This window comes from Lissotriton helveticus, chromosome 7 (genome assembly GCF_964261635.1).
Source record: "Lissotriton helveticus chromosome 7, aLisHel1.1, whole genome shotgun sequence".
In the NCBI taxonomy this organism is placed as follows: Eukaryota; Metazoa; Chordata; class Amphibia; order Caudata; family Salamandridae; genus Lissotriton; species Lissotriton helveticus.
In genome coordinates this window covers 219,753,990-219,775,195 of record NC_136068.1, presented here as the reverse complement: position 1 = coordinate 219,775,195, position 21,206 = coordinate 219,753,990, and the positions used below count along the sequence as shown (strand labels likewise).

The 21,206-nt window shown below is 45.1% G+C and overlaps 1 protein-coding gene across 13 annotated transcripts in view; it reads left to right on the top strand.

Moving 5' to 3' along the window:
* Nucleotides 1-21,206, top strand: part of SPO11 (SPO11 initiator of meiotic double strand breaks) — a 749,185-nt gene that overhangs the window by 661,150 nt on the left and 66,829 nt on the right. For 9 of the 13 annotated variants that reach the window (XM_078651977.1, XM_078651976.1, XM_078651980.1 and 6 more), the window contains 2 exons: nt 1,142-1,218; nt 14,113-14,224. The exons of 2 other annotated variants lie outside the window; for them this stretch is intronic. In XM_078651977.1, the coding sequence (XP_078508103.1) occupies nt 1,142-1,218; nt 14,113-14,224 (189 nt within the window). Of the gene's footprint in view, nt 1-542; nt 616-1,141; nt 1,219-14,112; nt 14,225-21,206 lie in introns of those variants that run through there. 2 more of the 13 variants (XM_078651990.1, XM_078651986.1) reach the window with 2 other exon arrangements.

Here is a 21,206-nt window from a genome sequence, read left to right as displayed (position 1 = left end):
CTTATTGCTTTATGGAAACCGCACAAGACAGTCTCTTCCCCCACCATTGCTAGGTGGGTGCGTTGGGTCATGCAGGAGGCGGGTATAGACACTAAGCAGTTTGTTGCTCACTCCGCTAGGGGGGGCTATGGCCTCGAAGGCTTTTTCCCTGGGAGCTCGCTTGGAGGATCTCATGCGAGCTGCAGACTGGTCTTCGGATTCCACCTTTAAGCGGTTTTATTTCAAGCCGGTGGTGGACGTTTCGAATTTGGTGGTAAGTAAGCTTTGAACATAATCGGAGCCTCCGGTCCTGACATAGAATTGAAATGTGCCTAGGTTAGTGACGGTAAGTTTCAATTCTATTAAGGACACTGAGGCGAGGATTATCCCTCCCGTTGCACAACTGGTGGAACCCACCCTTATTTAAGTAAGTAATTTGGTTTAATGGCTTTACTGTTATATGCGTTGTTGTCCACGTTGATGGACTTGCATTCACAAGATGTTGGTGCTTTATTCTTGAGTTGGGGTCCTGAGTAATCTCATGTAGTTTCCTTATATTACAGGAAATGATGGAGACAAACAGGATCAGTAGCGTTCAGGCGTGACTCGCGTGAAGAATGAGGAGGGGTTCACAAGATGGAGGATCTTTCTATGGCTCGTTTGGATTAAGAAGAAAATGTTGTTTTTCTCTATGTTGTTGAGAAAAAAAGTCATTTTTATTGCTTTTCTGGCTGCTGTGTATTGGATATAGAAATTAAAGCGAAGGAAGAAAAGCATAATCCTCGCCTCTGTGTCCTTATTAGAATTGAACCTTACCGTCACTAACCTAGGCAAATTTCGATTCATGCACACATATACGTCACCATGCTGGGCCACTGTAGCGTCATGACGAATAGGTACACATGTGTGATGACATTATACTTTCTTTTTTTGCGATTGTTCTTCTGCTCTGTTGTTTTTCAGAATCAACAAACTAGCTTTTATTTTCCTTTTGCCAATGCGGATTGCCGCCCCTTGAAAAAAAGCTTGTGTGTTCTTTTCCCTTTTAGTTCGATTGCTGCAATTGATCCCTCAGAAGTCATATGGAAGGCTATATTTCTGAGCCATTGACAGTTTACTTTAAAGTGAAATTTCAAAGTGTGCTTTTTTCTTTACATTCTAGTCGATGTCCTTTGAAGCCCATAGTCTCACTGTTCCAGCCATACGATGGATTGGCATTCTTCCCTCAGACATAGTCAGGTACATGTTATTGTGAAATGCGGACACACAAGTTGCTAAATAATTAAACCTTTGATATATGTTTGTACAAAGTAAGCATGTTTACCTGTTGCTAAATCACAGCAGTCCGATGTTTAATAGTTCAGATTCTGAACCTTTTGAAACAATGACATACTAAAATGTGCATCGTCCAAATGCATTGTTGAATAATCTATTTAGATGGTTATTGAAGTTACAAAGTCCCTGATAATAATTAGTGCTCAGATCCATCTAGTTTATGCTGATGTGTTTTCCTCCCTCGGCCTAACATATTGGGATTTACTCAGTACAGTTTGAGATGCACTACCTGCCTGCATTGCCCCCCCCCCCTCTTCCTGGAAGCCCCCGCTCCCCACTACGTTTGACCTATGTTCTGTGTATCAGTGATGTAAACAGACTCCAATGCCAAGAGTTATACATCCTTTCTCATATTCCTCCAAGGACTGTGAAGGGTTCAGAGTTTAAGAATATTGGCCTCCTTTGTTGCTGCATTCAGCATTCTTCTGTGTAGGATTTATTATATATTTATCAATCAATCAATCAGGAGTTTATAGAGCGCGCTACTCACCCGTGAGGGTCTCTAGGTGCTCGGTGGTGGCTCCGGATCAGTCGAAGTGCCAGATCTTAATGTCCTATCTGAACTTGTGCAGGGTCGTGGAGCGTCTGATGTTCACAGGGAGCTCGTTCTAGGTCTTGGCTGCGATGTAGGAGAAGGCTCTCCCTCCTGTTCTGTTTCTGCGGATTTAGGGGACCTCTTTATAGTATTTGTAAAGAGCAATTGTCACCAAACTTGCATCCTGGCACTGAGAGCTTATGTGTAAGCAGAGCACAACTGGCATAAGACTCGCTCATGGGCGGGCAGAAGAGATTAATTTGGGAAAAGTCAGGTCTTCAAGGCTTTTATGAACTGCAGCAGTTCAGTTGATGACCTGAGAGTGGGTGGCAGCTTGTTCCAGAGCTCGGCCGCCTTGACTATAAAGACCCCACTCAACTTGTCTCGTCATAACAATTATTTTTTTACTAATAAGAGTCACAAAATTCAAATGAAGACTTCTTCCAGGAGTATGTCTTTTCGATCTGTTAGTTGTAGAAGCATAGGAGCCTTGACCTGTAAAACCTTAAACACAATGCACATGGATGTAAAAGCAATCCTCTGTTTCAGTGGAAGCCAGTGAAGTTCCTTCAATGAACTGGATGCAGGGGGTTTTCAAGATCTATTTAGTGCCAGTTTAGCTGCTGCCACTTGGACTCTCTGTAGTCTGTTGATCAGATAATATGAGCTCCAAGTAGTAGGGCGTTGCAGTAGTCCAACCTATTAAGTATGAGACTGATCACAATGAAAGATTTTGCTTGGGTAGGCAGTAGTGGTAGCAGCTTGCTGAGGCCACGGAGGAGTGCAAAGCAAGCATCTGCGACTTTATTGACATTACTCTCCAGAGGCAAGTTGTCGTCAAATATGACCTCACTAGGAGTAAAAGTCAATACAATAGCAAGCGATATAGCAAGAGTATCGTCCTAAAACCCACCCTCCGGAAACAATGAGGTAAAGGCAAGTATGAACGCCCAATAAAGAAAGAATTGAAATAAGGAGATACAACCAACTCTACTGAAGAAAAGGAAAGCCCACCGAAAGAGGAAGAGGGAAAGGGACCATAGAACAAAACAAACTAAAATAACAAACCCCCCCCAGCACCCACCACCCTGCACCCCTGTAATGGCTACGACCTACCCCACTAACAGCGTGCCTATCACCCCGGAACTGCCCCAGAGAAGGGAGGAAAGAAAGATAGCGGAGGAGGAGAACAACAGACACATCCCCGGCCCCTGTATCCCCCGCCATTAGCGACCTCCCCAAAACATATTGTCCATCAGTAAAGCAAGTATTGAAAATCTACATGGGGAGGACAGCAACAAAAACCGCCCGACACCCAGTAAAATACACGCTACAATCCCGGCATATATCACAGAGCATATCTAACAGCAATTCTGAAGTCCGGCCTGTAGCATCTTCCGTCACCATCATTTAAAGTGTGTCCCGCTCTGTCACCAGCCAGGTAAATGTCCTCAGTTTATAAAACACCCTCAGCCTTGGCCCGTCCGAGCGAGCAGACGAATGGGTTTCAGCGAAACACCCACCACAGTAGACGATGTTGAGAACCGGGATGACCAGGATAAGTTATGCAATTGCTCACCGGAGCCAGTTGGAAACAACAAATTAGAAACATATCCATCGGGACAGAGTCCAGACCACGTCCACAGGTGCACAAAACGTGGCTTCCAGTCCAGTGGTATAGGGTCCGGAAAGGGAAGGAGGGACTCGCCATCAGGCCGCAAGTGAGTCGTTGTATAAATCATCGGGGGCACCGTATAGCGCAGATTTCCCTCCGTCTGTGGTGATGAGCATATCGGTGCACCCGGGAGACCCGATATTCGAGTGGCAGTCATTTTACAGTCCGGAACCTCCAGTGTGGTCAGCGTTTCGGGGTCAACCGCAGTACTGTGTTCGGGTGGCAAATCCGTCAATGCGGCGCGTGATTGAGGAAAGGCTGGCCTCGTCTGCTCAGATGGAAACGTAATTAGATCCAGTGTTTCTTCGAGGGCCTGGGCACGAGCAACCATGGAAGAATACAGGTCACGGATAGCCGCCATGAGATCACCGATCGTTGGCTTCGCTCTGGCCTTTGCCTCAGCTTCACCCCTCATTCCGACACGTAGCCCCCCTGTCACAGACCCCTTAGAGAGGGTAGTGGGTCTCAGAGTTTGCGCTTGATATGTTCCCAGCACTTCAGAGGAGTGGGACCGAACCATACACATGTCAATATTGGGCGCCATGCCGTTCCCCTCGGACGCGATCCCTCTGCCGAATCCGTGAAAGGGGATCCAGTAACACCAGAGAATAACGACCCACCTTAAGCTCGTCGGCGTGTGGGAGTATTCTGAGTGACGTTCCGGGAGATGCCACATTCATAGAGGCACGTAGCAATCAACACCCGAGCCGCTCACATTCTCGGCTCCGACTAGTGAAGAAACAGCACAGATCCGCGGCGCCATCAGCGCACTCCACGTACGCCACCAGGTGGCCAGGTGGTCATCGTGGGAAGTACAGATTAACTTCCGTGCAGATTGGCCGGCCCCTCTCGGATTCATCAGCCGCTGTTGTTCGGTTAGGAGCCAGCTGCTACATTACTCGGGTCCCCGGTTTCAAAGCCGAGACAGGCCGCAGACCGAAAGACGATGTTTCTCCGGTCTCGTAGCTGGTGGAGCACTCGGGAGCACACGATTCGGCACCGGTTTGGTTCATCTTTGCGAGAGCGTCGCGCAGGCACAGTATTAATGACAGGATATCATAGCGGGGTGAGGAGGTCGCCGGAGACGGGAACCTAAGCGGCCATCTTAGTTGCTAGCTTGGCTCCTCCTCGAAAAACACTTTTTAAAACACCAAACAACTTGTTAGGAATATACAGGGCGCTGTATGCCTGAGCTTCATATGTGTCCTCTTGAAGAAGAGCTAAGAGTTGTAGCAATTGAAGCTGAAAGAAATAATGAAGAATATGTCTAGAATTGAAAACTTAATGGGAAGAAAACAAAACAGCTGACATGTTATTGATAGTGAAGGGGTTATATTTGCCTCTCCGAAATTCTGAACTTCCCTTCACTTTCTAGCAAGGAAAATGTGCATGTTATTACAAGACCAGAGTCTTATAGTATGCTTCTTTAAAGCCTATCCACTACTACCAAATAGGCACACGCCACTAGTCTGTGATAAAACATCCTGAATATGGATACTCTGGACCAATCAACAGGCCTCCTCTAACTTTGTTTCAGCCAAAGAGGCTTATTGGAATGAGTCACAGAGGATGTTGTCATCTTTCTCAGCTAAAACCGTACCCTAGCCCATCTACCTAAAGTAAGAGACCATACAGAAGCATGTCTTTTTTTTTTTTTTTTAAGGAGGAGAGAAGAGGACTTTGTTAAATAAGTAGCCTTTGATTTTTCATTTTAAGTCATAGTACACAGAACCTTGGATGAAAAGAAAATAAGAATACTTAACACTAGGGAAGTCACTCTTCATGCATCTAGTAACAGAAAAGAACACACCTGAAGAAGAATAAATGTTTTTTAGAAACATCTGGATCCCCATCATTCAAACCTTTTACAAAAGAAAATCAAGCAGACAAAAGAAGGTAAAATGTGAATGTAACTAATCTTGCAAGAAAATGTCAATATTAAGCTGATTCTGTAAACGTGGGGTAATTGTGAGCCAGACATGGGACAAAAATGTATTTGCAGCAGGCACCAATAACGAGTCAGTGTCTGGAAAACTATTGGATGACGTGTTCCTATCATTAATGTACCTGGAGTGCCCACTGACTGCCAAGCGAATGCCAGGAAGAAAATCTGCCCTAAATTACATTTGTTGATGGGGAAACAATTCATAAAATGCCATAGGTAACCATACCAGAGGTTTTGGATTGGCATCTTCAAATGTATTTATCTATTGGGCTACGAAAATGTTGTCCATCCTCAAAAGAACAGTGAAACATACCTTGCCTTGGTAAAATGAAATGACAGAGGAGCCTGCAAAACATCTAAGCAACTGATATGCATTGACAATTCCAACGCAGATCATGTCTCAACAGTACTGAATACTCCAAAGTCCTCAACCCTACAGACTGAAATGCAACTGAGACTATCTGTAGGCCTGACAAAGTTTGCAAGTTAACTTAATTTGGAATCAGTCTTAATCACTAAGACTTTGTGTCTTTCCAGGTAAATAGGGAGATGTTGGTAGAGGGTAGCTACCTCCTTCCCTCCTAGCATGCCTGTTTTGAGTTTATAGAGTACAAGTGAGCTATAATTAAGAAGTAGAAAAAAGGTGTGCACAGTACAACCCATCATTCACATCAATTTTCCAGGTAAATAGCCAGACTGGCCTTTTCAGCAAAACACAAAGATCATTGAGCCCAGTTAGACAAGACTGTTTACTGAATGCCTAGACCCCATGTTGCATGAATGAATGAATTTAAAATTTATATTGCACTTGGATGTCCAAGGGCGTCTAGGCATGATGTGTTCTGCGAGTTCTAAAATCTTAGGAAGGGGATCCACCACATCTAAATGATTGTGCTGTCAGGAGACCTGGGCCAGTTAAATTCACATCTTTGGACCACAGAAACAAATTATCTTTTACTTGCGCCACTGAACCATAAAATGATTTGTAATGAAATAGGCACATGGCCATAGAGAAGCCAGGACTCAAACCTGAAACCTTCGGATTTAGAGTCTTACACCTTAACCATTAGGCCAAAGTGACCCTCCCACTTTTGGTGAAATAGGTAGCCATTTGAGGATGTGTAATACAAGGGCAGCTGTGGAACTGAGGAGCTTAATAAGAGATGGCTTAAATATTGGAAGAACATTGGCATCTAGAGTGACTGGCACTGATTCTGGGATACCCCGTTCTTTGGGGACAGGGCAGTGGGCATCTTTTGTCTTTTTGACAAGTCAAGACCCAAGCAAAAGTATTGGAATCAGTTATGTTCTATCAGTCCTTCATCTTCAAATTCAAAGTCATATGAAGAATACTGGGACCTTCATAACTATTGTTGTACTCTTAATCTCAAATTTGCACAAAACCAAACAGCAACAGTATTCACACAAATACATACATTTAAATCCTAGGTTCAGAGATCAGAGGGGGCGTACTTGTGTAAACTATAATCTTCAGTTTTAAATTCTCCTGAGGCACAGCCGGGAGACGCTCTGTTTGTCTGCTTTTAAAAACTGCAAAATTTGTGTATTTTTAACCTCACGCTCCCCCTGATCCCTGCACACGATTACTGTGTGCAGGCACCTGTCTCTGCCTAAATCGAGCGCTGGGAAGATCACAGGTACTTTCGCTTGGAAAAGCCCAGTTCCCCCGCCCGGAGCAGGACACGCCCACTCTGAGGCCACGCCCCCCAGCACATCGTACTAATAGCGCGCTGTCGCGCTAGAGCGCTGGATTAGTTGTAAATTCTCCTGAGGCACAGCCGGGAGACGCTCTGTTTGTCTGCTTTTAAAAACTGCAAAATTTGTGTATTTTTAACCTCACGCTCCCCCTGATCCCTGCACACGATTACTGTGTGCAGGCACCTGTCTCTGCCTAAATCGAGCGCTGGGAAGATCACAGGTACTTTCGCTTGGAAAAGCCCAGTTCCCCCGCCCGGAGCAGGACACGCCCACTCCGAGGCCACGCCCCCCAGCACATCGTACTAATAGCGCGCTAGAGCGCTGGATTAGTTGTAAATTCTCCTGAGGCACAGCCGGGAGACGCTCTGTTTGTCTGCTTTTAAAAACTGCAAAATTTGTGTATTTTTAACCTCACGCTCCCCCTGATCCCTGCACACGATTACTGTGTGCAGGCACCTGTCTCTGCCTAAATCGAGCGCTGGGAAGATCACAAGTACTTTCGCTTGGAAAAGCCCAGTTCCCCCGCCCGGAGCAGGAAACGCCCACTCCGAGGCCACGCCCCCCAGCACATCGTACTAATAGCGCGCTGTCGCGCTAGAGCGCTGGATTAGTTGTAAATTCTCCTGAGGCACAGCCGGGAGACGCTCTGTTTGTCTGCTTTTAAAAACTGCAAAATGTATTTGTGTATTTTTAACCTCACGCTCCCCCTGATCCCTGCACACGATTACTGTGTGCAGGCACTTGTCTCTGCCTAAATCGAGCGCTGGGAAGATCACAGGTACTTTCGCTTGGAAAAGCCCAGTTCCCCCGCCCGGAGCAGGACACGCCCACTCCGAGGCCACGCCCCCCAGCACATCGTACTAATAGCGCGCTGTCGCGCTAGAGCGCTGGATTAGTTGTAAATTCTCCTGAGGCACAGCCGGGAGACGCTCTGTTTGTCTGCTTTTAAAAACTGCAAAATTTGTGTATTTTTAACCTCACGCTCCCCCTGATCCCTGCACACGATTACTGTGTGCAGGCACCTGTCTCTGCCTAAATCGAGCGCTGGGAAGATCACAGGTACTTTCGCTTGGAAAAGCCCAGTTCCCCCGCCCGGAGCAGGACACGCCCACTCCGAGGCCACGCCCCCCAGCACATCGTACTAATAGCGCGCTGTCGCGCTAGAGCGCTGGATTAGTTGTAAATTCTCCTGAGGCACAGCCGGGAGACGCTCTGTTTGTCTGCTTTTAAAAACTGCAAAATTTGTGTATTTTTAACCTCACGCTCCCCCTGATCCCTGCACACGATTACTGTGTGCAGGCACCTGTCTCTGCCTAAATCGAGCGCTGGGAAGATCACAGGTACTTTCGCTTGGAAAAGCCCAGTTCCCCCGCCCGGAGCAGGACACGCCCACTCCGAGGCCACGCCCCCCAGCACATCGTACTAATAGCGCGCTGTCGCGCTAGATCGCTGGATTAGTTGTAAATTCTCCTGAGGCACAGCCGGGAGACGCTCTGTTTGTCTGCTTTTAAAAACTGCAAAATTTGTGTATTTTTAACCTCACGCTCCCCCTGATCCCTGCACACGATTACTGTATGCAGGCACCTGTCTCTGCCTAAATCGAGCGCTGGGAAGATCACAGGTACTTTCGCTTGGAAAAGCCCAGTTCCCCCTCCCGGAGCAGGACACGCCCACTCCGAGGCCACGCCCCCCAGTAATTTCAGCCCATAAGAATGTGCATGATTAGGAAGCGCAGCGGACGAGCGCAGCGGGCGCGACGAATGCGCGACGAAGGCGCGCTTAAGGCAAGCTCGTCTGCGCTCGTCCGCGCCGAGTCCGGGCATAGGGCCACCTTCCCTACCCCCCACCAGCCAGCACTTATACGCTACTCCTCAGATCACCTACTCCAATTAAGGCCTAGGACCACCGCATGCCCGCGGCACTCCCTCCATGCCACAGACCTTCCTTCCATCTGCCCTACCTGCTCTGCGCCATTCAAATCTCACCTGAGCACTACTACTACGCAGGAATTCAAAATGCTCCTGCTAAACTGCCGCTCGCTGCCCAAACACAGCACAGAAATGGCCATATTGATAGAAGAGCACACCCCGGACTTGCTTTTCCTTACGGAAACCTGGCTCACTAGTGAATCTAACCCTGCTATAGTGGAGTCCCTCCCAACCGGCTACCAAATAATGCGGCAAGACCGGCCAAAAGGGAGAGGAGGAGGCCTCGCTATCATTTTTAAAGAACAATACCTCTGCCGCCTCTCTCTGGAGTCCATCGCGGACTGCGAGAGCCTAGGCTTTAACATCAACCTTTCTCCCAACATCTGTTTTTCAGGCACTCTCATCTATCGTCCGCCCGGCCCTCCGAAGCAATTCCTTCTATCCCTTCCTTCAAATGCAGCTAGTAGGGTCAGCACCTCTTCTAGCTACATCGTGTTAGGTGACTTAAACCTACACTTTGATTCCCCCTCTTATCCTGCAGCTGCTATCCTACTAGATGACTTAGCAGCTTTACAATTAACTCAATGTGTCCCTTCTCCCACCCACGAAAAAGGTCATTTACTAGACCCAATCTTCTCAAACTGCCCGGAAATCACAGTGGACCCAGGCATCACCCTACCATGGACGGACCATTTCTTAATCCCCTTTAAATGGACCACACTCAAACCCTCTCCTTCAGTTCCCACCACCAAACTCAGGCGGGCCTGGGCGCGCCTGGAGGTGGATAAATGGTGCATTAAATTGGCCAACTCACAACCAGAAATCCAGGACGACCCCGCCTCAGCAAATCAGGCATACTCCAACTGGATCTCCCAAACTCTGGACTGCATGCTCCCAGTGAGCAAAACTGTACTGAAGCGGCCTCAGAAAAGCGCCCCGTGGTACACCCAATTCCTCAGAGAAAAAAAGCACCTCTGTAGAAGAGCGGAAAGACGCTGGCGTTTAGACCGATCAATAGAGAACAAAAATCATTACCGCGCAACCTTAAATGAGTACAAATCCCAAATAAAAATAGCACAATCAACCTTCTTCGCTGAAAAGATTCTGAATGCTAAATCAAAACCCAAAGAGATCTTCCAAATCATTAAAAAACTAACCAACCCCCCCCTAACAACCTATGTCGAGAAATCGGTCACCCAATGTGACGACTTCGCCGAATTCTTCTACCAGAAAATAAATAAAATCTATTCAACCTTTTCTTCTTCAAACACTGACCCACCCACTCAACCTAAAAACGCCTCCAACCCACCACCTCCTCCCTCCCCTCATAAGTTAACACACTTCCCCCCGCTAGATCTTTCAACGTTAGAATCACTTGCCCTCAGTGTTAAATCAGGCTCCCCGTCCGACCCTGCCCCTCCGGACATCCTAATGGCAGCATCCCATACTACCCTGCCTGTCATCAAAGAGGTTCTAAACTCTTCCATCTCCTCTGGCACTGTCCCACCTGAGTGGAAACGTGCCATGGTCAGGTCTCTGATCAAAAAACCCAATCTGGACCCGTCTGATTTGGCGAATTATCGCCCTATCTCTCTTCTCCCTTGGTTGAGCAAGGTATTAGAGAAATACGTAAACCAACAGCTGGTGTCCTATCTTGAAGACCACCATATATTGGATCCCACCCAGACGGGTTTCAGACCCAAGCACGGGACAGAAACTGCGCTCCTCATGGTCGTAGAGGAAACGCGAAAAATCCTGGATCAGGGAGGATCAGTGGCAGTGATCCTCCTTGATCTAAGCGCGGCTTTCGACACAGGGTGTCATGACACCCTATTAAGCCGCCTGTCTAGTGTAGGAATTGTGGATGGAGCCTGGGCCTGGTTTGAATCCTTCTTGAGGAACAGGTCTTTCAGGGTTTTTGACGGTGATTCAGTCTCATCTAGCAGACCACTAAATTGTGGGGTTCCTCAGGGCTCCTCTCTGAGCCCGGCCTTATTTAATCTATATATGAGACCACTGGCCAGCGTCGTCCGCCCTTTTGGAGTTAACATCATCTCATATGCGGACGACACACAGCTGGTGGTCTCACTGGCGCAAGAATCATCTCAAACAGCGTCAGGTGGGCTCAGAGAATGCCTAGAGGATGTGAGGAGCTGGATGACGGCATCAGCCCTGAAACTAAACGGAGATAAAACCGAGCTAATGCTCCTGGGACCCTCAAAACCAGCTTTCCCCCCCTCCCTTTGGCCCTCCAGCTTGGGACCGCCACCAACCCCAAAAAATGCAATCAAAAGTCTTGGAGTATGGCTGGACAGCTCACTCTCCTTCAACACCCAAGCCACTAAACTCTCAGCTACTTGTTTTTCCATTCTGAGGGTATTAAACAAAATCTTCCCCATTCTCCCCCTGGAAGCCAAACAGGCAGCCATCCAAGGACTCATCCATTCCCGACTTGATTTTAATAACGTACTCTACCTGGGTGCACCTGAATACACCCTACGTAGGCTGCAAACTGTTCAGAACAGCGCTGCTCGCCTTTTACTTAAAATCCCCCACAGACACTCAGTCAGGACTTGCCTAATAAGCCTGCACTGGCTACCGATCCGACAGAGGGTTCTGTTTAAGGCGCTATGCATAGCCCACCAAGCCTTCTGGAATACGGGTCCCACCATCACCCGTAACCTGATCTGCCAATACATCCCGAAGCGGAATCTCCGGTCGAGCCAGACCCTTCTGGCAAGTGTCCCAAGGATAAAGAGATCCAGAACAGGCGGCAGAACATTCATGTACAACGCAGCTAAGGCTTGGAATGCTCTACCATTTCATCTCAGAGCCACCCAGAACCATAATTCTTTTCGGAAACAACTGAAAACCCATCTGTTCACTTCTGGTTGCTAATTCACTTCTGTGTCTCCTCTATGTGCACTGCAGGTTTACAACTCCCCCAGCGCTTGGACGCCCTCGGGCAACAACTGCGCTCTACAAATCCCCAAGTTTACAAGTTTACAAGTTTTATGCACCAAGCAATCTGACTTCTATCTGCAAAGTACTATCAATTATTCCTCATTCAAAAGTTTTTGCCAGGGCTTCCTCAGAAAGAAATGGGACCTATAATTAGTAAATTACTCCAGTGCTGAATCTATTCTACAATCGCAATGAATACTGATCATTTTAGTGTCCATGTCATGTCTTAAAACAAAATGTGAATGCATGAAATACAGTAAACCTTTACTAGGAGCACTGTGGGAAAACAATAACCCAAAATGTATCCAATTAAGACCAATATTCGATCAGATATGCATTAGCAAACACATTTCAAACAAAATTGTAATAGAATACAGACAGGAGTGACATTGCCTCATGGCTGAGCAGAAAGAAATGACGCTGTTACTATCTGGTGATTTGTGGCTTCACTTTCCCTCAACCTGTAGTTTTTGATCCAGAGTTTGCTGAATGTTATGTTTTTTTTATTTATGGCTTCTATGATAAAAGTATTAAGTTAAGAAAGGATGTTATAATAAAAGTAGTGCAATAAGAAAGCACAATGTGAATCTTCCATCTCGTAATAACATTGTGTGATGATTACTAATATCAGGGCACCCAAAGATAAACAAACTCATGTCACATTATTGAGCTGCCTAGCAGACTTATCTTGTGTGTTCCATGTGATTCACAATGTCATAACTCATAATTGTTTCAAATTGCGAGCAGTTACTGTTTAGCTGCCTGCCAGACTTATCTTTTGTGTTCCATGTGATTCACAATGTCATAACTCATAATTATTTCAAATTGCGACCAGTTACAACTTTTTGCCTCATAGGAATGTTGTATGCTTCTGAATGATTGCTGTGCTTCTCAGGGTTTTGACTTGCTCGACTCACCACAATTGGTGGTCATCACAGAGATGGTGGCTTTCTAGGGTAGTGGTTGGTTTTCACTAAAATATACTTTTTTTTAAATGCAACCTGTTTTACTTAAAGTGAGCATTGTGACATATGAAACACAAACGTTACTTTTTAGAATGTTGTCAGTGGTCCCCTGGACCAATACTATTTCCCAACAAGCGTTTATTCACCCCAAGAGACCCCTTCCTTTCTGCGAATGAGTAACCTCTCCAACCGGAGAAGCAGTACATTTTCAGTGTGTTGCTGACACTGGCCATTCTCTTCAGAGAGTATTGCACTATGTTTTGAGACCAGATTACGGTTGTAAAACGTTGATACATTGCACATCACATCAATATTTGGAAGCAACATTTACAATATACCCCTTCCAAATACTGAGTGGTACAGCCAAGGCTGCCTCTCTGTAGTTGAGTGTACGCTTCGTCTGATCCACTTGACTTTGCTGACTATCTCGTTAGGACCCTCATTTCAGACCCTACAAGTAATTACTGTCACTTACAATGGAATCTACATTCTATCAGTAAATTCTCATCCTTCTGAACCATAATAATCTACCCTTCCAAGGATTGGAATTTAGCCCTTGCAGGCCCAGGTTATGTTATGTCATTTGTGTTTATGTGTAGGGCTTGCATATCACCCAGTGGGTATCCTAGTACAGCAGAAGGAAGGGAGCTCGCCTGTCTGTGAGCTTATCCTATGTGCATGCATACTTTTCAGAGTATCAGCGATGCTCAAATGCGTGGCTTATACTCTTTACATGATGCATGGTTGGTCTGACTCCCATAACACTGACGTACCAGGTTTGCCCTAGAAGTAGTGATGACAGAACGTAATAGCTGGGAAGTAGGTACTTCGCCCTACTGTCACAATCTGAAAGCAAACTGTAGGGTATCACCAGAAAAACACTGGGAAAGGCATTTTTGTCATAAGTTTAAACTGCAAAAGTAGGCTGAATTCCAGAGCGATGAAAGTTAACAGCAACCCACATAACATCTACAGAGATTCATTCAAAAGGCTGTGTGAACATGGCAATAATTGTCACTTAGTTTTTCTTTCCACTTTAATGATTGGAATATGTATCTGCTGTTTAGACTGAATATACCGAAGGATGTTTTAATTCCCTTGACTCCGTTGGACGAGAAAAAGCTTGCTAGCCTGCAGACGAGGCCTTACATTGCCTGTCAACCACTATGGAAGAAAGAAGTAGGTATATGAGTATTTTAGCATACTATCTTGTTGCAATTTTCTTCTGAATTAAATCTTTTTTGGTATTGATCTCTTGTCACGGAGGGTTTTACGATGATTCTCATGCCTTCAACATATATTTGGCCAATTTAGAAAGATTTTTATCACCAATTAGCCTACATCGCTTGGATTGCTGCATTTATGAGGCGAAACTATGACTGAACTGAGAGCTCAGACACAAAGACTTTTCCTGCAGTCCCTCATAGTTCTCAACTTATCAGGATAAACAGTACAAGTATTTGCACATTATACCTCTGAAGCACTCTTCCCTAAGTAAAGAAAGGAATGTATAATTGCCGTAGGCCTATGCAATTGTGATAATAGTATGTAAGTAGAATACTGAATGAAATAATGCACTTGAAATCATAACACATTTCAAAAAGTAAAGATAATTGTCTGGATGATTTTAAATGGTGATTAAGATTGTAAAGACATGTCCTCTTATATTGACCGGATAGGCTGCCTTGAGCTCGAGGCTATGTTACAATGTGTTATAGAGCAGAGACAGGAGGTGCTGGGCTACCAATGTTGCCTAATAAAACTTACTTGCTGTGTTGGCATTGAGCATACCTGTTATTATGCATGACATGTTATTAGGTAACTGTGTCTCCTGATTGATTGAGTTACTGTTGCAGCGCTCTTTTCACACTTTTGGACAGATCTATTAGTCTGATTCCCCCTTATCCTCTCACCTGTGTGTATGGAGTCTGTTCACACCAGCTGGGAGCTTTTACCCATATGTTCTCTGCAGCCGTGTTATCATGAAGCTCTCTATGCACTGCACCCAGAAGGAGAATTCAATATGAACCAGTTTGGCAATGTAGTCAGACGTGTGGAAGTTATTCATACCTAACTATATTTCTGCATTAATATGTTCCATTTTATACAATTAACTAGCAGCCCGTCCCGACGTTGTCCGGGTATGAATTGCTGCCGGCCAGTAGTATATTGTTTTGTAGGATTTCGTTTTGATAGCATTTTGATCTGTGACAGGCCTGTGAAACGCTCCGATTCACAGTGCACTGCTGCACTTAAGAGTGCGCGTTCAGTAGTGTGAGAACTCGAGTTTCCCTACTTTATTTTTCCTTGCAATATTATATAGTGCGAACTCGACAAAATGGCATGAGCACAATTTACATTACAGAAGAACACATTCATTTTTGGTAGGCACGGGGAGACGAAGCAATTTGCCTGGAATCACAGGATGTTGCGCTGATGCAGAGATTCGAACGTAGCTCCCCAGCTCTAAGGTTCGCAATTCTAGAACTTGTGGTGGGAGGTGTGTCTAAAAGTGTATGTCGGTGCTGGCCATCAATGAGAGAGACCTGCGCATTTTTCAAATCGGTGGTGAAAAAATATGAGTATGTTGCTGGAGATGTGGGCCGCCGTGCCACCAATGTACTTACCGGGGGAGGGTAAACGCCCATTATTCCGCAACTTTCTTTCCGCATACCACACTCTGCATACTTTCATTACGAAAGTACCATGACTCCACAATGCCATTATAACGTATGGCATTACATTTTATATGCTTTTACCACGCATACATTTACAACGAAATTCGTTGTAAATGCATGAATGGTAAAAGCATGGTTTTTTTTAATGTTTGGATAAGGTAAGTATGGATATAGGGGTATATGTTTTGGGGTACTGAGGTATATGTTTTCGGGTGTTTGGATATTTTAAGGGTTCAGATATAGTTTTGGGTTATGGGGTACACGGGTAGTTTTAGGGTTTAGGAATAGGTATGGGTTTTAGGGTACAGGGGTATTTTTAGGGTTCAGGGCTAGGTTTGGGTTTTGGGGTATAGGGGTATTTTTAGGGTTCAGGGGTAGGTTTGGGTTTTGAGGTACAGGGGTATTTTAAGGGTTCAGGGCTAGGTTTGGGCTTTGGGGTACAGGGGTATTTTTGGGGTTCAGGGCTAGGTTTGGGTTTTGGGGTACAGGGGTATTTTAGGGTTCAGGGGTAGGTTTGGGTTTTGGGGTACAGGGTTATTTTTATGGTTCAGGGCTAGGTTTGGGTTTTGGGGTACAGGGGTATTTTTAGGGTTCACGGGTAGGTTTGGGTTTTGGGGTACAGGGGTATTTTAAGGGTTCAGGGCTAGGTTTGGGTTTTGGGGTACAGGGGTATTTCAGGGTTCTGGCGTAGGTTTGGGTTTTGGGGTACAGGGGTATTTTTAGGGTTTAGGGCTAGGTTTGGGTTTTGGGGTGCAGGGGTATTTTTAGGGTTCAGGGGTAGGTTTGGGTTTTGAGGTACAGGGGTTTCTATAGGGTTCAGGGCTAGGTTTGGGTTTTGGGGTACAGGGGTATTTTTAGGGTTTAGGGATAGGTTTGGGTTTTGGGGTACAGGTTATATTTATAGGGTTAAGATGGGTTAGTGTTTAAGGGTGTTGGGGTATTTTAAGGAGTACGGGTGGGTTATGATTATGGGGTGCAGGGGTATTTAAAGGGAGCAGAGTGGACACCCGGAGCTGGGAAGAAAAAACATTGAAATATTGGGCACACCGCTCGCTTTTTTTCCCCGTAATCCCGCGCCCCGCACACGCCCCCAGCACACGCCCACAGCACATGATATGAGACATGGCATGAAGGGTGGACCGTACCACATGCCCCCAGCGTTTGTCACGCCCCCAGCACACGCCCACAGCACAACGCAGACACGCCCACAAGGGACTACTTTGCTGGCACGGTTCTTTTACCTTTTAAATGTATATGGTGGGCACCTGCATAGCCTATGTCCTTCTGCTGCAACTGCCCTTTCCAACGATGTATTGGGTGTTGTGATTGGTGCTGTGGTTCCTGAGATTACCCGCCTCAAAGGTTTGGGCTCTCTCTTTATTATATTAGTATAGATTCACACATTTGTACTAACGTAAAGCTATTTCAATGGGGTGTAAATCATTATGAAGTGTTTTAGTGTGTTGTTCTAACTTAGGCTATCTGGCATCAGTTAGGCTTCGTCTCCATCTTTGCTAAAATGGCTGCTGAATCATGATGTTCATTCTTTGTCTATACTTTGCAGCTCAATACCACATGCAGCAAGATGTGCATTGTTATTTTGTATGACACATTATTGTCTAATAACTTGCTAGAGGAAGCCTTTTTACAGTCTGTCTTGACCGCGCAGCTATCACTAGACAATTATGTGAGAATCACTAGGAGAGGAGATTATCCCGCCCACATGTTGGGAGTCAGGAGAACATGCTTTCATTTGGGCAGAAGTTGTGTGCGTCCATATAAAAGTACCTGCACACCACTCAATTTGTGATAATTTTGTTTATTTATCCAGCTTCCTGAGCTTGAATTTTCAGGGGCACAAACATTACATTATAATGCTATTAAAGTGTTTTACATAACTAGATAACTATGTTGTGTTTCTCTAGCAGCACAGATGGGTGGGCAGTCATCAACATACATGGATTTTTCATCTGGTTTGACCGTGTAACTGTCACTTGACCTTTTAACCTACACCAATATTACTCTACAGTTCCTTGCTTCCACACAAATACAGATTTATTCCCAGGTTTACTACTTGTAATGGTTTGCATTACCATACTACATTCATTCACAAACAGGCCTATATGCATTGACAATGATTGTTGTTGCTTTCAGGGCTCTTCCTGCTAACACACTGTATTGCATTCATTCATGATTATTTTCTGTTGTTTATGTAACTAGTATGTTCTAACACATTAGGATGATATTAGGTTTGATGAGGTGAGTAAATATTCATGTAGTGGGTTAGTATTTAGATAGTAGTGTTATAAGACGTTTTAAAAATATGAATAGTGATTTGCTGTAATAATGCTCATACCATGCAGTCTTTGCAGCTTCAATAATTTCCTATTCTGAAAACGGCCATATAAATCCTTGAATTTAGTGGGCAGTGAGATCTTTTGGTCTCTACAAGAGGTGCTGCCCGATGTTTTATTGATTTACTACTTCTTTGAGACTTGGGGCCTGATTTAGATCTTGGCGTGACTACCACAGTCATGCCATAGTCCTGCCACAGCGCTGGTTCCAAGTACGCTGTCAAGCTGACGGCAGTCCGCCCGCAGTATTAGATGTTGCACTGATAGACAGTTAACCGCTGCTGCAGCAGTCTTCTCTGCTGGCTAACAGTACTTCATTGCTGTCATGCTGGCGGGTTTGCGCCAAGCTGATGTACATGTTACCTTTGTGCTGGCGGAGTCCTGACGGAGTGAGGCCATGATGGCATGGAGACAGGTAAGTACTACTCATCATTATCTTGCTACACATATATAGGTTGTGAATGTGTCATAATGTATATGTAGGTAATGTGTAATGCCCAGATTTTATATATTCTTTAAACACTGGGTTACGTCCAGTGTTGGTGGCCAGAAAGGACGTAGGAACAGCCGCGGTCGGTAGGGTAGTACCTGCCGGGGCGGTGACGTGGGGAGGGGGAGGGGAAATGTGGGGGGTAGTAATGTATGGATAATGGAGGTTTGCAGGTAAGTAAACATTTAAATGAATCAAACGAATTTCGTTGCGCGCACTGCATTGCATTTGGAGATGCAGTGCATGCAACAAAATTCGTTTGATTTATTTATATGTTTACTTACCTGCAAACCTCCATTATCCATACATTACTAACCCCCACCCTGCCCCTCCCCACGTTACCACCCCTGCAGGTACTCCCCTACCGACCGCGGCTGCGTAGGAAACGTTTTTAAAAAAAATTAGATCCAGCCACCTTATTTAGAGTACTGCTATTTATTTTAGCAGACTATGGACCAATAGACACACTGTGTCTTAGTCCTGGCTATTTCTTTGCCATTCATTCAAACTTCTTTTTGACATATTTTCTAACATTTAGATGCATGCCAGTACATAAATCAATACATTTGTTAATCATACCAGATAAATACATAAGATGAAAACGAATATTTGTGGAAATAGAAAGCTAGTTCTAATAAGAAAAATATTTACAGGAAAGAAAATGGATGAGGTCATGAATGAGTCTGAAATGGGATTGGCTTTGACAGAATTCCCTCTGCGAGAAGGCATGAATGAAATACTGTGCATTTTCCTTGGTCTAGGGTAGATTTGTTTTGCCTTTATGACAAATTTTCCAAAATTGAGAGAGGAACAAGACAGATTTTGCATGGAGGTCAATATATTAGTGACTATTTTGAAAGTGCTTTGGGTTGATTTGAATCAGTGCTTAATTTGAGCAGGTGCTTTCAGGTGCTCAGCACCTGCACCTCTTTCACAGGGCCGGGGTTGCAATTCCTGAACCTGCAGGTAGTGGTATCAATATTAATTGTTCAATTCAAAATAAAAAGAATAACATACATTGCATGGTGACTGGCTGGTAAATGTTCATAGGCAGGCCAGCATACGCCGGTCCAGGCAGGCATGATTGTGTATCACCAGGTTAGTGATGATGTCATCACGCTGATCAAAAATCCAAAAAGTAATCGCCAAACTATGGCTTGCATTCTATTCCCCTAGTTTGCTGCACCCTGCCACTGCCTGAGTCTAAACCTCCCATTGAATAATTGTAGCTGAGGGCTGGCTCATGACGGAGTTGAGGCAAGGAAGCTGCAAGAGTGTATTTGGAACTTGGGAGTGAGGGCTCTTGAGGAAGAATAAATGAAAGTAAGTGAGGACTTGCTACTTGTTGAGTAGCCAGAGTAGCATATTCGGCAGCCCTGCATTGCTGCTATCCTCAATGTGCTCGATGCAGCTGTGGCCCAACACAACTTTTGTGCGCTATGGCGTCACCTGTAAATCTGTGCGCTGCACCCCAGCATGGTAATTGCTGAGCGTGAATGAGTCTAGTATGCACCGCAGCCATACTTACTGGTATTGGTAGCATTACTACTGGGGACAAGGCATGTGCTGTAGGAGGCAGGATCACAGCAATGAGCAGTGGATGCCGATGCCTTCGCCATCCCTGGACCTACTAATTACAGGCAGCACTAGCAGTGACATGACCTGCTGTGCTCAAGCAGCCACCTGTTCCGCAATAAACCCAGTCATACCACACTGATTAATATATGCAAAAAAGCATTTTCATTTGGTGTACATTTTGTTTTTGCACTCAGTGTAGGTAAGAAAGTTAAACACGTCGTCTTCCGCTTTTTTAGGAATGACAACAGGAAAACGCAGAGTTCAAAATAGCAGGGACATGTACAGGCTGACGACAGGGGTCACAGGCAGAAGCAGTGTTAGAGATGAGAGACAGCAAGAGTAAAGAGGAGAAGAAACAACAAGAGAGGAGAGAGATAAAACAGAGCAAAGTAGAAGAAAAGGAGGAGAGCAAATCAGATACAAAGAGAAAGCAGCCATGATGTGAAGAAGAGAGCATTAAGAAGAGAGAAGATAGAATGAAAGGATGTGGAGAACAGGACAGAGGAAAAAAAAGCAGACAAATGATAAAATGAAGACACAGCTAATCTGATAGTATAGAGCCAAGATCGAGGGGAGAGAGAGCTGAGCATGGATAAAAGTGAAGAGAAAAGAGGTCAGGGCTAAAATGAATAGAGGGCAAATCAGAAATACAGGGTGTGACAAAGGTGATAGAAAACAATTAGAAAGGTGAGACAAAGGTGATAGAAAACAATTAGATAGGTGAGAGGATAGACTCTTAGAGCAAAGACTTAGGGGACAGACAGCGGGTTAGAAGATAAGAGACAGAGGCAGTGAGAGTGTTGATAGTGGGGCTCACTGGAGGAAGACTTGAGCGGTGGCCTCCTTGGCAAAATTTTCAGCACCTGCACTTATTTTTTTACAAATTAAGCACTGATTTGAATACACTTTTTAGATTGTCGTTCCTAAGGATTTGTGGATAGAATACAATGCTGTTGTTGCATGGTCGACAGGGGAACTGGCAAGAGTTCAGCCAAATAATGCCCCGGCTGCTGTACTTATGAAAAAATATCAAGCAATATAGAACAGCAAAAAAATAAACA